This window comes from Lacerta agilis, chromosome 9, assembly GCF_009819535.1.
Source record: "Lacerta agilis isolate rLacAgi1 chromosome 9, rLacAgi1.pri, whole genome shotgun sequence".
Taxonomy (NCBI): Eukaryota; Metazoa; Chordata; class Lepidosauria; order Squamata; family Lacertidae; genus Lacerta; species Lacerta agilis.
Window position 1 is genome coordinate 32,548,261 of NC_046320.1, and position 16,485 is coordinate 32,564,745.

Genomic DNA, 16,485 nt, shown 5'->3' on the forward strand with positions numbered 1-16,485 from the left:
AACAAGGCAGTTATTGATTATTGCAGCTCCGACTGTCTGAATCCACATTTCACGGCATCAGCCTTAATTGTGCAATATGTCAAATATGATTTAGAAACAGGCCAAATTCACAGAAGTTGGCATTCTGCCAATCATGGGATATCCATGCTTCCAATCATCAGTAAATCAAAACTGCAAGAGACTATGATGAATCTACTTGAATAGATGTCTTCTGCTTTCCTAAGACATTATTATGTCACAAGCGCCCTCTTTCTAGGAACTCTAGTAAGTTGGGTGTATTTTTGTACTTTTGTTTCCTTAAATGCCAAAATTCCACAGTTGAGAAAAGCACAAGGGTCAGAAGAAAAATTCTGATTCTCAGTGCAAGGTTTGGAATATACCTTTGTATGATGCAATCTAATCTCAGATGTCTTGCCCTGCAATCTTATTGTCCCTAGAATCATAGAATCATAGAATCATAGAGTTGGAAGAGACCACAAGGGCCATCCAGTCCAACCGCCTGCCAAGCAGGAAACACCATCAAAGCGTTCCTGACAGATGGCTGTCAAGCCTCTGCTTAAAGACCTCCAAAGAAGGAGACTCCACCACACTCCTTGGCAGCAAATTCCACTGTCGGAACAGCTCTTACTGTCAGGAAGTTCTTCCTAATGTTTAGGTGGAATCTTCTTTCTTGTAGTTTGAATCCATTGCCCCGTGTCCGCTTCTCTGGAGCAGCAGAAAACAACCTTTCACCCTCCTCTATATGACATCCTTTTATATATTTGAACATGGCTATCATATCACCCCTTAACCTTCTCTTCTCCAGGCTAAACATACCCAGCTCCCTAAGTCGTTCCTCCATTTATTTATCTATATTTGAAAATCTATGCCCTACCTTTCTACTAAATAGTCTTCAAGGTGTCTCCAAGGAACACTAGGATATAAATGAGATATATAAATAAAGAGAGGCAGCACATCATTGAGAAGACATTGGTCTAACCTTGGAGATGAAAATGTGACATCTGTTTGTCAATATTATTATATATTTATTTATTTATACGCTGCCTTTTCCTGTTATAGGATTCAAGGCGGCTTACAGATAAAAACAAGAATTGCTAAAAACATAGAAAGAAACTATCATTGAAAACAACTAAACATTAATACTGCTAGAAGCTTAGGTGCAGTCCGTGGGTAGTAGCACCTTTTACTAGCTTTTGCTGGTAAGACAGCCAAGGCCATTATAAGACTGGGATAGCCTGACTTCTGTTGTCCATGCACTAGTAGCCTCCAGTTTGGATTATTGCGACCTAGAACTGCCCCTGAGGTGGTCCAGAAACTAGTGCAAAATGTAGTGGTTTGATTGCTCAGAGGGCCAGGCTATTACTATCATGTTACACTGCTGCTAAAATAAGTACATGGGCTTGCCTTTTGACCCAAAGGCTAAGTTCAAGGTGCTGGTTTTAGTGCATGAAATCCTATAAAGTTTGGGATTGGGATTCCTGAAAGACCATCCCACCCTTTATATACCCAAATGATCACTGCACTAGGCAGGGCCTCCTGCAGATACCATCTCACCATGAGCTCCATTCCACATAACATATGAAACTGGTCTTTATGTCGTGGGCACTTCAGCCCTGCACAGCACCCCCAGACATTTCATGGTCTATGAGTGCTGCACCCATGACAAACGGTCCCCAGCTGCAACCCACCAGACTGCTAACTGGAACCTGTTTGCTTTATTTATCACAGACGCGGATTATGTGAATAAAGAAGTTGTTAATTATGTACAAAAGCTTGGGGTTTCTGATAAATAAACAGTATTCAAGAAACTTATAAAGAAGGTCCTATACCGGCCTATTACCGCTAGATGATACCGGCCTATTCCCTCTAACAGTCAACTAATTAACAATAACAACACGTTTCACAACAACAGTTTTTCTGCTCTGCTAACTTCCACCAATGCTACACTTCAGACTCTTAGACCTCGCTCTCCCTCCTGACTCACTCTCCCCCAGACTAACTGGCACAAAATTTAACCCTTACATTGCTTAGTCCTGGCTTTGGGCTAGTTCTCCACATACTTTAAGTGTTGTGGTGCCTACCTATTGGAATTCCCTCCTGCTAAATATTAGACAGGGCTGACTCTTTTCAGCCCATAAGGTGGACCTCCTTCTTCCAACAAACTTTCCCAGACTTTCCCAGATCTTTCCCAGACTGCATCTGTATTGGAGATGTTTTTAGATGTTTTACTATTTGTATGTTTGCTGTTCTTGGTTCCTTTGGAAAACAGGGTTGGATATCAATTTAAGAAACAAATAAAATATAATTATGAATTGAGAGCAGTGCCTGATTATGGTTTCCTTTGAGAGAGAAAGAGAGAGTTAGTTATACTCTAAATGGTATATCAATGACATTCCAATAAATTGGAAACAATCTCGGGTCCACGTGTTTTGTTTTACTTGCATGGTTTACTGTGTTGTGTTGTCAACAAGCTGCCAGTTATTTATATGAACAGTTTGTATGAAGAGTTGTAAAAGCTCATTACAACACTTTTTAATTAAAAGATGGTACCACAAAAACTTTTTTGCCAGATTCTTGGGCTAAAACAGTTTGCTTTTAGGAGTTTTTTTAAGCATTGTAGAAAAAAATAGCTTTAGGTGAATTTTAGGTTCAAAAGGAAACTTCTTTGCCTTGCTTTTTTCAATTATTCCTCAACATGAAGCACACTAGCTAAATATCATTAGCTGCAATGAAATTTTATTTTTGACATTCAAGAAAACAAGCTAGTGGCTTGTAAAATCCATTTTACACCTTGATCCTCAAGCTATGCATAGTGTGGCTTGCACAACAGAGCTCAATTAGCATCCTGTGTGCCAGCAAATGTGTTCTGCTGTGCTTTCCTGTTCATTTCTGTTGAGTTTCTGTATATGCAAAGCCATCAAACAGTAATGATATCATTTGTCTTGAGAACAACCTAGTGCCATTAAGATTCCCATTTTACAGATGGAGAGCTGGGGAAGAGAGAGGGTGAACAGGAACTGTTCTTTCTGCTGCATGTGAAAGTCAGCTTTCATATATTATTCAATTGCTTACAATGGAAAGCTCCATGGTTTGTTTTTTGCGTACATCAGGCTGGTCACTTGTACCTTACCCCCCCCCCCCAAAAAAAAACCACTCACACATTTGCATAAAATTTGCACATGGTAATTTATATCTACAGATGCAAATTTAGAAATAGTTTGACTAGCACTGCATCAACTTTTCAAAATATTTTATTTTTAACATGAAAAATAAGGTTTCAAGCAGTTCTCCCCAGGAGTTTGCTACATTAGTGGCCTTTCACATTTCCCCCAGCTGTCTCTAGCTCCTCTAACCTGCTATTAAAAATGTTTAGGGGTTCTTTGCTACAGGATCCCAGCCACCCAGAGATCATTGAGTGAGCATGGTGACCTGAATATTTGCTGCAAAGCAAATAGTAAAACTATGCAAACGAAAACCACTCTGAATGAGGAGGGTAGCAGATACTTTCCCATTACTAAGAGAGCTACGTCTTCTTCTTTGGCGATCACTCGAGCCAAGTTAGATTGTCTTCCATAAACACGGTTTTAACAGTGAGTCCATAAATGACTGTGGAGGCCAGTTCTGGATCCACACTTCCTTCCATAGTGGGGACATAGGTTTCCGGGTGGGAGTTGATCATGGTGAGGGTTTGCCAAGAGTGCCTTCCTCTTAGCACGTTCCTCCCTTTCATCCTGAGTTCGAGCATCTTCAAAGCCCATGACACTTTTGGTAAAGGCTGTTCTCCAGTTGGAGCCCTCGCAGGCCAGTGTTTCCCAGCTGTCAGTGTTTATAGTACATTTTTAAAGATTTGCCTTGAGAGAGTCTTTAAACCTCTTTTGTTGACCACCAGCATTACACTTTTTATTTTTAAGTTTGGAGAACTATATGAGATCCCCCTGGCTTGCCACACTGGCTGGCAGCAGTTCTCTTGCATGCCACACTGAGTTTTACTCCAATCCAGCTCAAAAGGGGTGCAAAATAAAACAAAATAAAATAAAAATTGGGAAGTGTGTGTGTGTTTGTTTTGGAGGTGCAATGTGCCCTGTTTTGGCTCAGAATCCATGACTTTTGCCTCTTAAGAACATGTCTTTTGCCAGGACATATCCTGGCAGCTTCCGGTGCTCTGTGAATGCACTCCCTTGCCACAGTTTCATAGCAGCTGCTTGCTTGGAAGGGTTCCATATCTCCTGTCCTTCGTAGAGCATAGACCAATGTGCGCCTTTTTATTGCTTTTCCTCATTAGTAATATAGACAGACATTCAAAAAGGAATGTGTTTATAAACAAAAAAAGGTTAGATGCTCTTATCTATTTTCTCTGTCCTTCAGTGTTTTTAAAAGAGCGTTTCCTTTGCAGTGCATTCCTCTTATGTTTCTCGCCTTTCATGATTTTATTGGTTTATTTTTCACTGCTCATGTCAGGATATGGATGCTGAATGTTGATTAGAAAATATTGAGTACAGCCCCAAACAGCTGTATTGGCTCCCAATTCCACCCACCCATATATCTGTATTAGCCCATGCTGGTTTTCTACTGTTTGTTGAAATCTATAAATTAAATTCAAACATTTTTTTTTAATATTTATGGAACTTTAACAAATCCACTATATCTCTGATTCATAACACTTTCCTTTTCGTCTTGTTTGTTTAGGCAGAGGGTCTCGAAAAAGATGTTTAGGTGGTGGACAATTGTTTCATTCCTTGGAGGCATCTTGCTGGGTGTGGAAGGATGGCCAGCAAAAGAAGGATATGACTTCAAAAGCTATCAGCCTCTTGTACGATTACGCCACAAGGTACTGATGTTCTCTGCCAACGCTGTTTGCTTTTCCATTTTAAATTTTATCCCTAGGGCTGCATACTGTATTATTCGCACGGATTCTCATCGAATTGTAGAGTTTGAAAGGACCCCAAAAGTCTAGTCCAAGCCCCTGCAACGCAGGAATCACAGCTACAGAATCCATGATAGACGCTGTAAGGTTTACTTTCATCAGTATACTCTTTGGGAAAAAGAACATAAAATCATTCATAGTATTTTGAAAGATTGCTAAGATCAGCAGAGGGGCTCTTTGTTCCACCACCCTCAAAGGTTCAGTGGTGATGGCCCAAGAAAGGGAATATTTGTGGCACACACACACACACCCGCTCCCAAGTGTGAGATTTGCTCCCCATGGGCATGTATCAGGTGTCCTTGTTGTACAGCTTTTGTCATATGCTGAATGTGGAGCTTTTTACTCTGGGCATTGACAGCTGAGAGATGACCTACCTTTATTCTCTGAGTTAAATTGTTTATCAAGTATTAGTCTTATCTGAATTTAAAGTGTATAATTTAAATGGTTTTGCTGTAACCTACCCTTATGGTGAAAGACAGCTAATATAATATAATATAATAATATAATATAATATAATATAATATAATATAATATAATATAATATAATATAATATAATATACCTAGTTGGTTGATGATATAGCTTACAAAATACTATCCTACCCATTTGTTAAGTTATTCCCGCTGTGGCCCTATTGCAAATGCCTGCCTTATCTGAAGTGTGCAATGTAATCACAGGGAAAAACCCAGGACTTACTGACATTGGAATAGCTTCCTCAAAGAGGTTTGTTTGGGACCTACTTTAGAGTTTTTTGGGAGGTGCAGGTTAAGGTTATTTTCATTTAGCCTGCTTTTAAGGATATCATCTGCCTTCTTTATTATGGTTGCTAATGTTAGTGTTTATTGTACAGGATTGGGGTTTAATTAATCTGTTATCTATACTGTTGTATACCTCCCTGGAATACCTCCATGTAATGCAGTGCAGGAATGTTTTAAATAAACAAATCTTAAACACTGCAGACACTGAGGTTTGGTGCTCAGAAGACCCAAGACTGGAGGGTGTTATGTCTCAGAATCAGATCATGTACATATTACATACAGCCCAAATACAAATACCGGAATTAAGACTTGGGCCGTTTCTTTAAATAGTAAATTGTCCTGGTGGAGTTGTAAGGAGACTTTACCTTTCTGACTGAAGGCTCTTTTCTTTTGTATTGTGAGCAGTAAATAAATAACAACCACTGAGGCTGTAGTTCATTGCAGCTGAAAAATTGAGTGCAGAATATATTTAAAAAGCTTCACTTGTTGCTGGTGTGATGGTTGGTTTGCCCCATCCTTTATGAGTGAAGGCGGCACATGGCTGGGGTACCCAAATTCAACAGGCTGAATCCTGAATCCATCTTATGTCTCTGGTTTGCCAGCAAAATACTGATGAAAAGGCTGTAGTTATGTAGGATCTTCAGCTCTGCACTTAACCATATTTTAAAACAGAGGAAGTACCATAAAACAGGACTTAGAAGGGAATGTATTTTTACCGCCAGCTAACAGAACTGGATGTTTGTTGTTTCTGAAAGTTGCTACATTTTGACAAACCTGTGAAATCCAATTATAATTTTACTGATAAAAACTAGTATTAATGTACAAGAAATGAAGATAAGGAAAAGCTCCAAAACATGGGTATTTCAAAATCATTCCTGTATGGCTTCATGTACAGAGTATTCCTATAACAGTTTGTGCAGTGTTTGATAGGCACTGTGATAATCTTTGCAATTTAATCTGCAACCATCAGTAATTCCATATTTTCATGTGTTTCAAGAGATATTTTTTTTTGCAGTGTTTATCACTTAAAAGAGGAAAAGATCCTGCCCATAGACCAAGCACTGAGACTTATAACTATTTTCTGATTTGCTTCCTGATGCAAAGAAAGGACACTATTATGGGCTGGCTGCTTGTAGTTCAATGGGCCATATGATTGGAAGAGAATCAAATTAACACATTGATTTTTAATTGATATCCCCTGATTCTGATTTGACAGCAGCCAGGCTGATTCATAAAGATACACTCCCCTCTCTCTGTGTTGTTGTTGTTGTTGTTTAAAAAAATAAACTTAGGTTATTTAAAAATGAAACTTCCAGTACTTCACCATTATGTTCATATAGAGTTTGAATATCAGGGTTTCTTTTCTTGTGTGGTTCCACGCATTCCTCATGTTTCTTGGTGTGTGTGCTAAGTGCCTACCATGTAGATGTGCTTTGTGTGCTATGAGTGGTAGACATTTCAGATTGGCACACATGAGTGATCTGCATTACCACTTGGAGTCAGAATGATGGTCAGTTCCACAGCAGACAAGCTGATTGACAGAGGCTGCAATCCAGAAAGTCCCTTTGAACCCAATGGAGATTACTTCTGAGTAGACATGGATAGGCTTACACTATAAAGCTTCAGTCCCATGAATACATATATGGAAAAAAGCACCATTGAACAAAGTTTACAGCTTAGGATCTGGCTGCAAAAAATCTAAAATTTCTATAACAGAAATGTCAATAGCCAACTTCATCATGAATCTGTAGTGATTTTGTGGTATACAGAGATACATTGACAAATTTGCATGCCCCATGCTCTTTCTGTTTTGTTTTTGTTTTTTATAACATATCTCTTATTGCTGATACTTCCTTTTTATACCAATTGGCAACATGCAATGTTATAAGTGAGGAAAGGCTGCATTGCACAATAACGTATCGATCTGCACCAAGCAGTGCTATTTTTCTAGGAAAAAAGAGGTGCTGGAACTCACCCTTGTTATCTTAGAATGGCAATGGCACCTACCTGAGAGGTGCTGGAACTGGGTTCCGGCAAGTTCCAGCTGAAAAAAAGCCCTGACAACCAAGTATGAGCAAAAGGTAGTTTGGGATCTAGTGGAAAATTAGGCTGATACGTAGTAGATCAGAATGGTGTCTGAATTTCAACTGCTTAACAAGTACTTTCCTCACCTAAAATAAGTTGTATAAATAAAGAAAACTACACAATAGTGGACTTCTGTGCAAACAGACTTTGAGGTCTCATGTGTTCTGGTACTGAAACAACTCCTAGGCTCAGAATGTGGTCAAAGGCACCCTGTTCTTCACTTCAAATTGTATTTTAAGTAAATAGATATAACTTTAGCTTCCCACCCACCCAGTGGATTGCCAGAGGCAGCCCCCCACCACCAATGATACTGAATTGTATTACTTATTAGGTTATATGAATAATGTTTCTCTCTGTGTGAAGCAAGAGAACTAAACTTTGTAGAGTACTCTAGATTTTACTCAGCTTCAAATATGTGCATGTCTTTTAAATACTTTTTTGAAAAAAATCAATAAACATCTTTTCTCTGTGCTAGAGAAACAAACAACCTTTTATGGGTAGACTTCTTTTCTTGTAACATCAGAGTGAATGTCCCAGGAGGTAAGTCTCCCATTTTTCAAGCTAAATGATTTTCCCCTCAATTCCCACCCGAATGAAACTAGATTTTTTAGAAGTTTGTTTTTAATTTGCAAATAAGTGTTTCAGAGGCAAAACGGGCCTCATGAGCAGTTTGCAGGCCCATGGTTTAATAGTTGCTCAAACTCAACTATCACAGGAAAAGATAACTTCAGATAACTTTGAAATGGAATAAATTCATTTCATACTTTTGTACTTCATTCATGTGCTCTTTCCTTCTTCAGTAGATTGTAGATGCAAGTGAAACACAGCAAAATCCTATGCATGCTAATCAGAACTAACCCCCATTTAATTCAATGGGATTTACTCCCAGGCATATTGGATTGCATTTGGAGGTTCAATGCAGTTACACTTCCTGATTTCTTAAACAGGTGAAGAAATGTGGAGTGCTTCCCACACTTCATTTCTTCCTTTCTCAGCCCTAACTATAGCCCTATGTAGATATTCATCTTCATGATTCCAGGAATCTCAGGAGGGAGAGCTGAGGTCCCTTCACTGCCATTAGCCCAATAGCCCTCATGCATTAGGGCTGATCATCTGTTGTGTGGAGCCTGCCAGCACAATTTAGAAATCTAAACAATCAGGGCTTTAGATGGGCAGAAAACTTCCCTATTGCAGAAATTCACCAACCCCAACACTTGAAGGATTGCAGGGCCAGCAATGGTGGATACAGCAGAGGAACTTTTCTCAGCCAAAATGTCTTCACCTGGTGGTTGAAGACCCTACATGGATGGGTGATGTGAATCTTGGTGGAAGACCACAAATGGAAAGATGATTTCCATAATCCGAGTGCTGTCATAGAAAAGGCTACTTTGGGGATTGCATTACATGTTTGTTGTTGTGTTTTTTTACTCTGCCAGTTGCTGGGAATCTTAAGAAATTATTGAACAGGATGTGTTCATTTTTTAGTCACCCTAGCTTAAAAGTACGAAAGTAACAGACTCTCCACGGTAGCTTGTATACCGGTAATTGATTTAATTGTCTGAGTACCTTCCTTTTTGCCATTGTTCTCCTAATCAGTCAGTGTTACTGCTTCTACAAAATCTATTTAATTTTTATGTAGGCAGTATTATAAACCCTGATGGCACATCAGTTAAAATGATTTCTGCAGAACATAGAAACTTCATCCTCTTGTTCATTACAGCAGTATAAAGTTTAATTGACTTATTGTCCATATCTTTCGGAATGTAAAACAGTATGTCACAGAACTTTCTGAAAACTTTCTGCATTGAGTCCTCAAACTTTCTTTTAAACTTTGGCACACCTTTTCACTTGTTTATGGAAGATGAAAGTAAAGGGAGAAAATTATTCCTAGAATATTGCTTACCTGGTAGTGGTCCATCAATGTTTGCAGAATGGTCACTTTCAAGCATCATACTTCATATGTTAACATTATACAGTCTCAATAAAAGACTGCAAAGAAGGGTTCACTTCAGCTTTTCTGAACAGTGTATGCTGGAGTTTGACTATTGTCCATCCTTCTGCCTGTCTCTTAGATAATTTTTTCCATGTTTATTTTTCTATTGTAAATTATTTTATTCTTATCTCTAGAAAATAGAACCTCCACTCCACTCTTTCCAGTTGCTTTAATGTTCCCTGGCAAAGATTCGTCTTCGGATTCCATTCTTTCCTTCCTTCTTTCTTTCTTTCTTTCTTTCCTTCTTTCATGGAAGTGAACACATAAGAATCTTTAGTTCTTCACAGATATCATTCCGTGGATTTTGTAATTTGCTTTGATCTCCCAATGTCAGTTCAAGACTTCTTTGGGAGTATGTAATATTCCTCAGTATATACCAGATCCATGAGCCTCAAGTATTAACAGATGCAGAAATGCACATTAAACCCTGGATCACTTGGATCCCCACAACAAATAAGCATTTTCATGGTATGGTTTTCAAAAAACAAAACAAACCCCCTACCCCCCCAAAATACAAGCCAGTTGTAAAGTTTCATTGTTTGCTTTATTGGGTTGCTGTTAATGTTCTGTTGTAAGTTTAGCTATTTTTATTCCCTGCTCCATAAACTCTCCCAGCCAGAACTAGCAGCTGGTCACTTCAATTCATGTGGGTTTTTAGTAGGAAAAGTAAACCCTGCTGACTAGCTTGTTCAAAATAGCATCCCTGACATCTTGCTGGGGAATCAAATTTAACACCAAGTGCCTTTCAACAAGAAATGGGTATTGTTCTTGTAGGAGCTTGTAAAAATAATATTTTAAAAGGAACTCTTTCCTTTGACTGAGCAAACCATTCCATTTATTGTGTCTATTTCTACTTGAACAATATTGCAGTGTGTAGGTGCAAAAATAGAGCAGTTTTCAGGAAGCAATCCAGAAATAAGGTTCTTGTCTTAATCAGGTCTCTTTCCCCACTTTCTTCTTGATAGCTAGCTTTTATGAAACGAAGAAAACAGCTTTATCTTGGGCAACGACTCCTACATGGAATACTATCTTTATCTTACTCTTGGATATTGCAATTCGTTATAGGTTGTCACAGTGGTCCAACTCTTGGTGCAATCCTAACTTCCCAATGTTGATGTCTGGGTGGGGGCGGGATGTTAGGCCCTGCAGTATAGGACCTAAGCTCCACCATGCAGCTCCACCATGCAGTGACAATATTTTGATGGCAGGGATAGTCTTCAGAAAGCCATGAAACAGGTTGTTTGGGGGCAAAGAGCTGGAGGCTTTGGATCATACATTCTACGACCTTTCTTCATAGTAAACTGTTAGAACATTGTTGGACACCATGTTGATATAACAGTTTTACATGATCCAAAACCCTGCAGATGCCCAGGAGGTCCAATCCTTGGACACTTCAGCTGCACTAGACTGGAGCAGTGTGGCAAAAGGGGGGGGGACTGTTGTTCAGGCCAGAAAGAACCAACAGAATAAGCATTATAGAGTGGAAAGTACCACAAGGGTCATCTAGTCCAACCCCTGTGATGCAGGACTCTTTTGCCCAACATGGCACTTGAACTCGCAACCCTGAGACTAAGAGTCTCATGCTCTACCAACTGAGCTGTCCTTGAGTTTGATGATGGTTCCACCACTCTGATTCTCCTGGGTTATTTTCCTCATCACGTTACTCAGCTATATGCATGCCACTGGCTGAGACTGTTTATAATAAGTAGGAAACTTCCTGCAAACAAGTTTTGACCATATTTTGAGGTTAGAATGTGCATCTCAATCCAACTTCAATACTCCTGCCTTTACTTAAATATATATATATTACTTAAATATATATATTATATATATATTATATATATATATATATATATATATATATAATATATATATATATATTTGTTGGGGTGAAGAGGCAACAAAGCAGATCATAAAGCATACTTTCATAAACAAAACAAACCAAGAATGTATGCTGTTTAAAGGCAATATAGTGCATTGTCATTTTATTTTGTCATTTGCACAAAATGAAATTGCTGTGGAGAACAATGGGTTCTAATGAACATTATTCATCAGTGGTCTGTTTTCATAATTAACTGTAACCCAGCCCCTTGAGTGTAACATTGTAGGCCCCCATCTGAGAATGTTCATGGTTTACACATATCTTAGCTGGAAACTTATGTATGAACCAAGTTTGACCATATTCGTGAAGTCAGAATTGTGTATATCGAACAAACTTCAAACACTTTGACTTTCTGTTTCAAAAATAGTTGAGCTTTTTTTTGGGGGGGGGGGAGGACTGCTGAAGGCACCAAGGAACAAAATAAAACCTACTTTCAAAAAGGAAAGAAAAACAAGAATTTGTGAAGGCTTTTTTGCTTTGAAAAACAAATATAAATTCTGAAACAAATATAAATTACATACCAGTGAGCATTTCACTGCAGAGTTTACACTACATTGTCTTCTGGGACAAGGTTGACAGCAAAGTAGTAAACAACACCCTCAAATCAGTAGAGCACAAATCTCTTAATCTTAGTTTCATGGGTTCAAGCCCCATGTTGGACAAAAGACTCCTGCATTGCAGGGGGTTGGACTAGATCACCCTTGTGACCTCTTCAAATTCATTCTTTGATTCTAAGTTTCAGCTACTTACCATTTACAAGCTTGCTTCCTGTACACAAAAGCACATGGAACAAGATAATCCAAGAAAATGAAATGAGGTTGTGGACCTGTTTCAGGTGGCTGTTGACTAGGAGTGCCTTTTACAACTTTGTTGGTAAGATAGCTAAGGCCCTTCCTGGACTGAGATAGCTTGAGCACAGTTGTCCATACATTAGTAACCTCGTGGCTGGATTGCTGCAATGCTCTGTGTGGGAGCTACCCTAGGGGGTTGGTCTGGAGGCTGAAGTGGATGCAGAATGCAGTGGATAACTCACTTGTGGAGGCCAGCTACCACCAAACTATGACACATTGCTTTCAGAATTTGCACTGGCTGCTGATACTATGGCAAGTTCAAATTGTTGATGCTCTATATAAGGTCCTGAGCTGCACAGGGCCTTTTGAGAGACCACCTTATCCCTTATTTACCTAGAAGGCAAATGCAATCTGTGGGACAACCCAAAGATCTCAGAAGCCTGTTCCACAGTAACTCAGAGCAGGGCTTTCAGTGTGGCTGCCCCTGTTCCGTAGTATAGCATTCCTATTGAGGCATGACAGGCCCTTACTATCTGTACTTCCTGGAGGGACCATTGAAGACATTTTTGTTCCAATGGGCTTCTTTAGCTGGATATATGCCCTTTTTGTGAATTGTGCTATCTTTATTGCATCATCTTAATATGCTTATTCAGAAAGTGATTAATAAATTAACAATAATAAAATAATCATACCATAGAGAAAGTTAGCCCTTCAGCCAAGAGTATTTTTCCACGCACATTTAGATGAACAGATCATTGCTGAATCCACAGTGGGTGTATGACCTAGCCACTCTGTAATGGGGTAGCTGTATAAATTTAGGGTTGGATTAAAAGAAAAACCCTACAAATTGATGGATTTCAGTTTAACAATTCTTGGACAATGATTAATAAAAAGGATCAAAGTTATTGACTTTAAGCAGTGGTTCCAAAATGTATGTAGACTGGAGGGGGGGGGACTAAAATTATTCCTGCTGCTGCAATTTTAAAACTCACAGCTATGGATTTGGTACACTAGGTTAGTCAAGATAATGGTAATAAATTGTTGATATAATTGTTGATATCAAAATAAGCATAATGGTGTGTTAGCTGCTAATTTGAGCTGATAATTACTGTTTTTACACCTGAATTCATGCTCCCTATTTATTAAAACAAAGTAATAACAAAAAGTATGGAAATAAAATCTGTGTGTGCCCATGCAATCGAAGAAAGAAGAATTAATGTCATACCAGTGGATATGCTGTAGAAAAATGACCCCTAATGAAGGTGGTAATTTTTATAAATAAATCTTGGCATTTGTCAATGCTTTAAATGCCTCTATAAATCTTTCTGTCACAATGCCACATTACTGCTACAGTATAAAACATGTATTTCCAGTCCCAGACTCATAAAACTGAGTTATATAAGCTTACTCTTGAATTCATGCATTTTTTTAAAAGAGCTTTTTTCTGGATCAATATTGTGGGGTCATCTTAAGAGTTGTTTGACTTTGGAAGTCAAATTAAAATTGACATTTAAAGACACAAACAAACAAACAAACAAACAAACCAAACTAGACTTTAATATAAGTTTTTGCTGAATGGTAACTATTGGGGAGGGGACTATGAAGGCTTTAGTCTGTACTCATTTACCTTTGTGCAAGTCCTGCAGTCTAAAACTGCTAGCACATTTGCAAAGTTAAAGGTCCAGTGTGGTTTCAGATTGGATGGGGGACCTCGTGTTGAGATTCCTGCGTAGCAGGAGGTTGGACTAGATGATCCTTGGGGTCCATTCCAACTCTATAATTTGATTATTCTATTAATTCGTTGGGACTTACTTCTGATTAGATATGTGTAGTGTTGCACTAGTTATTAGTTAAGAGTTAAATCAACTACACTCGTACCTTGGAAGTCAAATGAAATCCATTCCGGAAGTCCGTTCGACTTCCAAACTTTCGGAAACCAAAGTGCAGCTTCTGATTGGCTGCAGGAAGCTGTGGAAGCCCTGTCAGAACGTTTGGAAACGGGATCCAAGGTACGACTGTACTACATCAATCTCACTGCAATCGAAATGACTCTTCCAGAGTAAATTGTAAGCTAGTCAATATTTCCAGTGTATCTAGGAGTGATCATGGTAAAGATAGTGCTTTACTACTGATGCAGTGTCCTACAGGATAATGTTGTGTTCCAGAGAAGCAAAAAGGGTATTGGATGGCCACAACATAGATTATACCAGGAGTACAAAATTTCATCTATAAATTCTAGTTTTGTGACATGGGAGACTTGTGACAGCTAGCGAAAGAAGAATGACATATGCCAAGTGTCAATAGAGCAGGTGCCAATTGTTTTGATTGTCTCCTGTAATTTCAGAATATGTTTCATTTTTATCATGTTGTGTTTGCTCTCTGATCCGAGTGCTGGTGGAGCTGTTCAAACAGAAGAGAAAACATACAGCAAACTATACTCATGGGTTCAATTTGGAGGGGTTAAAAACTGCAAGGCAAGTTTCCAAGGCATCAGAAAATTCCCAATGCACAAATTAAACAGAGATTGGAAAAAAGTACGTGACAGAGGATCAACAAAACAAAGACATCATTGAAAACCACGTGAGTGTGTCGGGAATCTCAAAATCAATACAGTCTTAATCACAGCAGGAAGTTCAGCAGGTGTGACATATTCTGGTATTCTCTGGAAAAGACATGAACATGATGATAAAACAGATAAGAAATACTCAAGTGGATATGATTTATTTACCATGCATGGATTCTGCCAATCCTCAAGGAGCTTGCTTCATTTTATCCACAACATTCTTGGTAGGTTAAGCTGATAATGAATCACTCAAAGCAACTGGGTTATTATTGCAAGACTGAATCATCTCTGCAAAGTAATCTAAGATTGCCTCTGTAGTGAAAAAAGCAAGTTTGTGTAATCAGTTCACACATGTTTTAAAGGATCAATTTTTAACAGCTACATGCATTTTTGCAGCTTATGACATTGCTTGCAATAAGTTTCTTCTCCAGTTTCTGTGTGGCAACAGCAAATCTTATCAGTTCTTAACGTAATCTATTTCTCTCAGATAGAAGGTGAAATGTTTTAGCTTAGTTGTCAAAATCAGCCAAACTCTCAAACAATAATTTAGTTGATTTCCTCCTGGGTTCAATATAACTCTAACAATTGCAATTAAAACACATAATGGAAACATTCTCCAATCTCAATGACACAAGCTCACAAATATAAAGATATTTGTCTAAAACATATTTCAAGAGGGTCCCGCAATATATTATAGCGTATGCAGTGGTGGAATATGTAACTGTCCATATGGGGATCCAACCTGCAACCTTGGCATTATCAGCACCACACTCTAACCAACTGAGCTATCCACTCACCCAAGTAGATTTCAAGAGTGTTGAATGTAATGGAAGAAATAAAGCTATATAAACCTTAATTGACATGTCCAGTTGCTTATGACTTGAATTTGGAAACATTGCCATTCATTTTGAGAAGCTTGTGTAATATGTTTGAGTTTAGGGGTACTAGGGAGGGCCACACGTGGAAGCTAGGCAGTGATCTTTATTGGAATAAGCAGCAGCTGGAATTAAAATTGTCCACAACCAAATTCAATGTGTTGCCCACTGCAAAACACTGACAATTGGATTTTAGTATCACGTTGGCAAGCCAATCTTACAGTGCTGCTTTTCTAAGTTGTAACAGTTGAAGCATCTGTCTTAGGAATATAGGGTAGACTTGTCCAGCTCCTTTCTATTTGCCTTTTGAAAGAACCAAACTCCCATTGCCAATGTAAATTGCTGACATTTGATAACCATTTTTAGGGACAGAAGTACTTTTCAATAGTCCTTAAGGTGTGTTTGCAAGAAGTTATTACAGTGGTACCATCTGGGTACATACTTAATTCGTTCCGGAGGTCCGTCTTAACCTGAAACGTTCTAAACCTGAAGCACCACTTTAGCTAATGGGACCCTCCCGCTGCTGCTGCGTCACCAGAGCACAATTTCTTTTCTTATCCTGAGCAAAGTTCTTAACCTGAGCGTTGTTTCTGGGTTAGCAGAGTATGTAACGTG

General features: G+C 38.7%; 1 protein-coding gene across 2 annotated transcripts in view; it reads left to right on the plus strand.

Moving 5' to 3' along the window:
• FSTL5 (follistatin like 5) overlaps window positions 1-16,485 on the plus strand; it is a 318,694-nt gene that overhangs the window by 32,267 nt on the left and 269,942 nt on the right. For both annotated transcript variants that reach the window (XM_033159896.1, XM_033159897.1), the window contains exon 2: window positions 4,687-4,828. In XM_033159896.1, coding sequence (XP_033015787.1) covers window positions 4,706-4,828 — 123 coding nt within the window. In that variant the 5' untranslated portion in view covers window positions 4,687-4,705. The remainder of the gene's footprint in view (window positions 1-4,686; window positions 4,829-16,485) is intronic.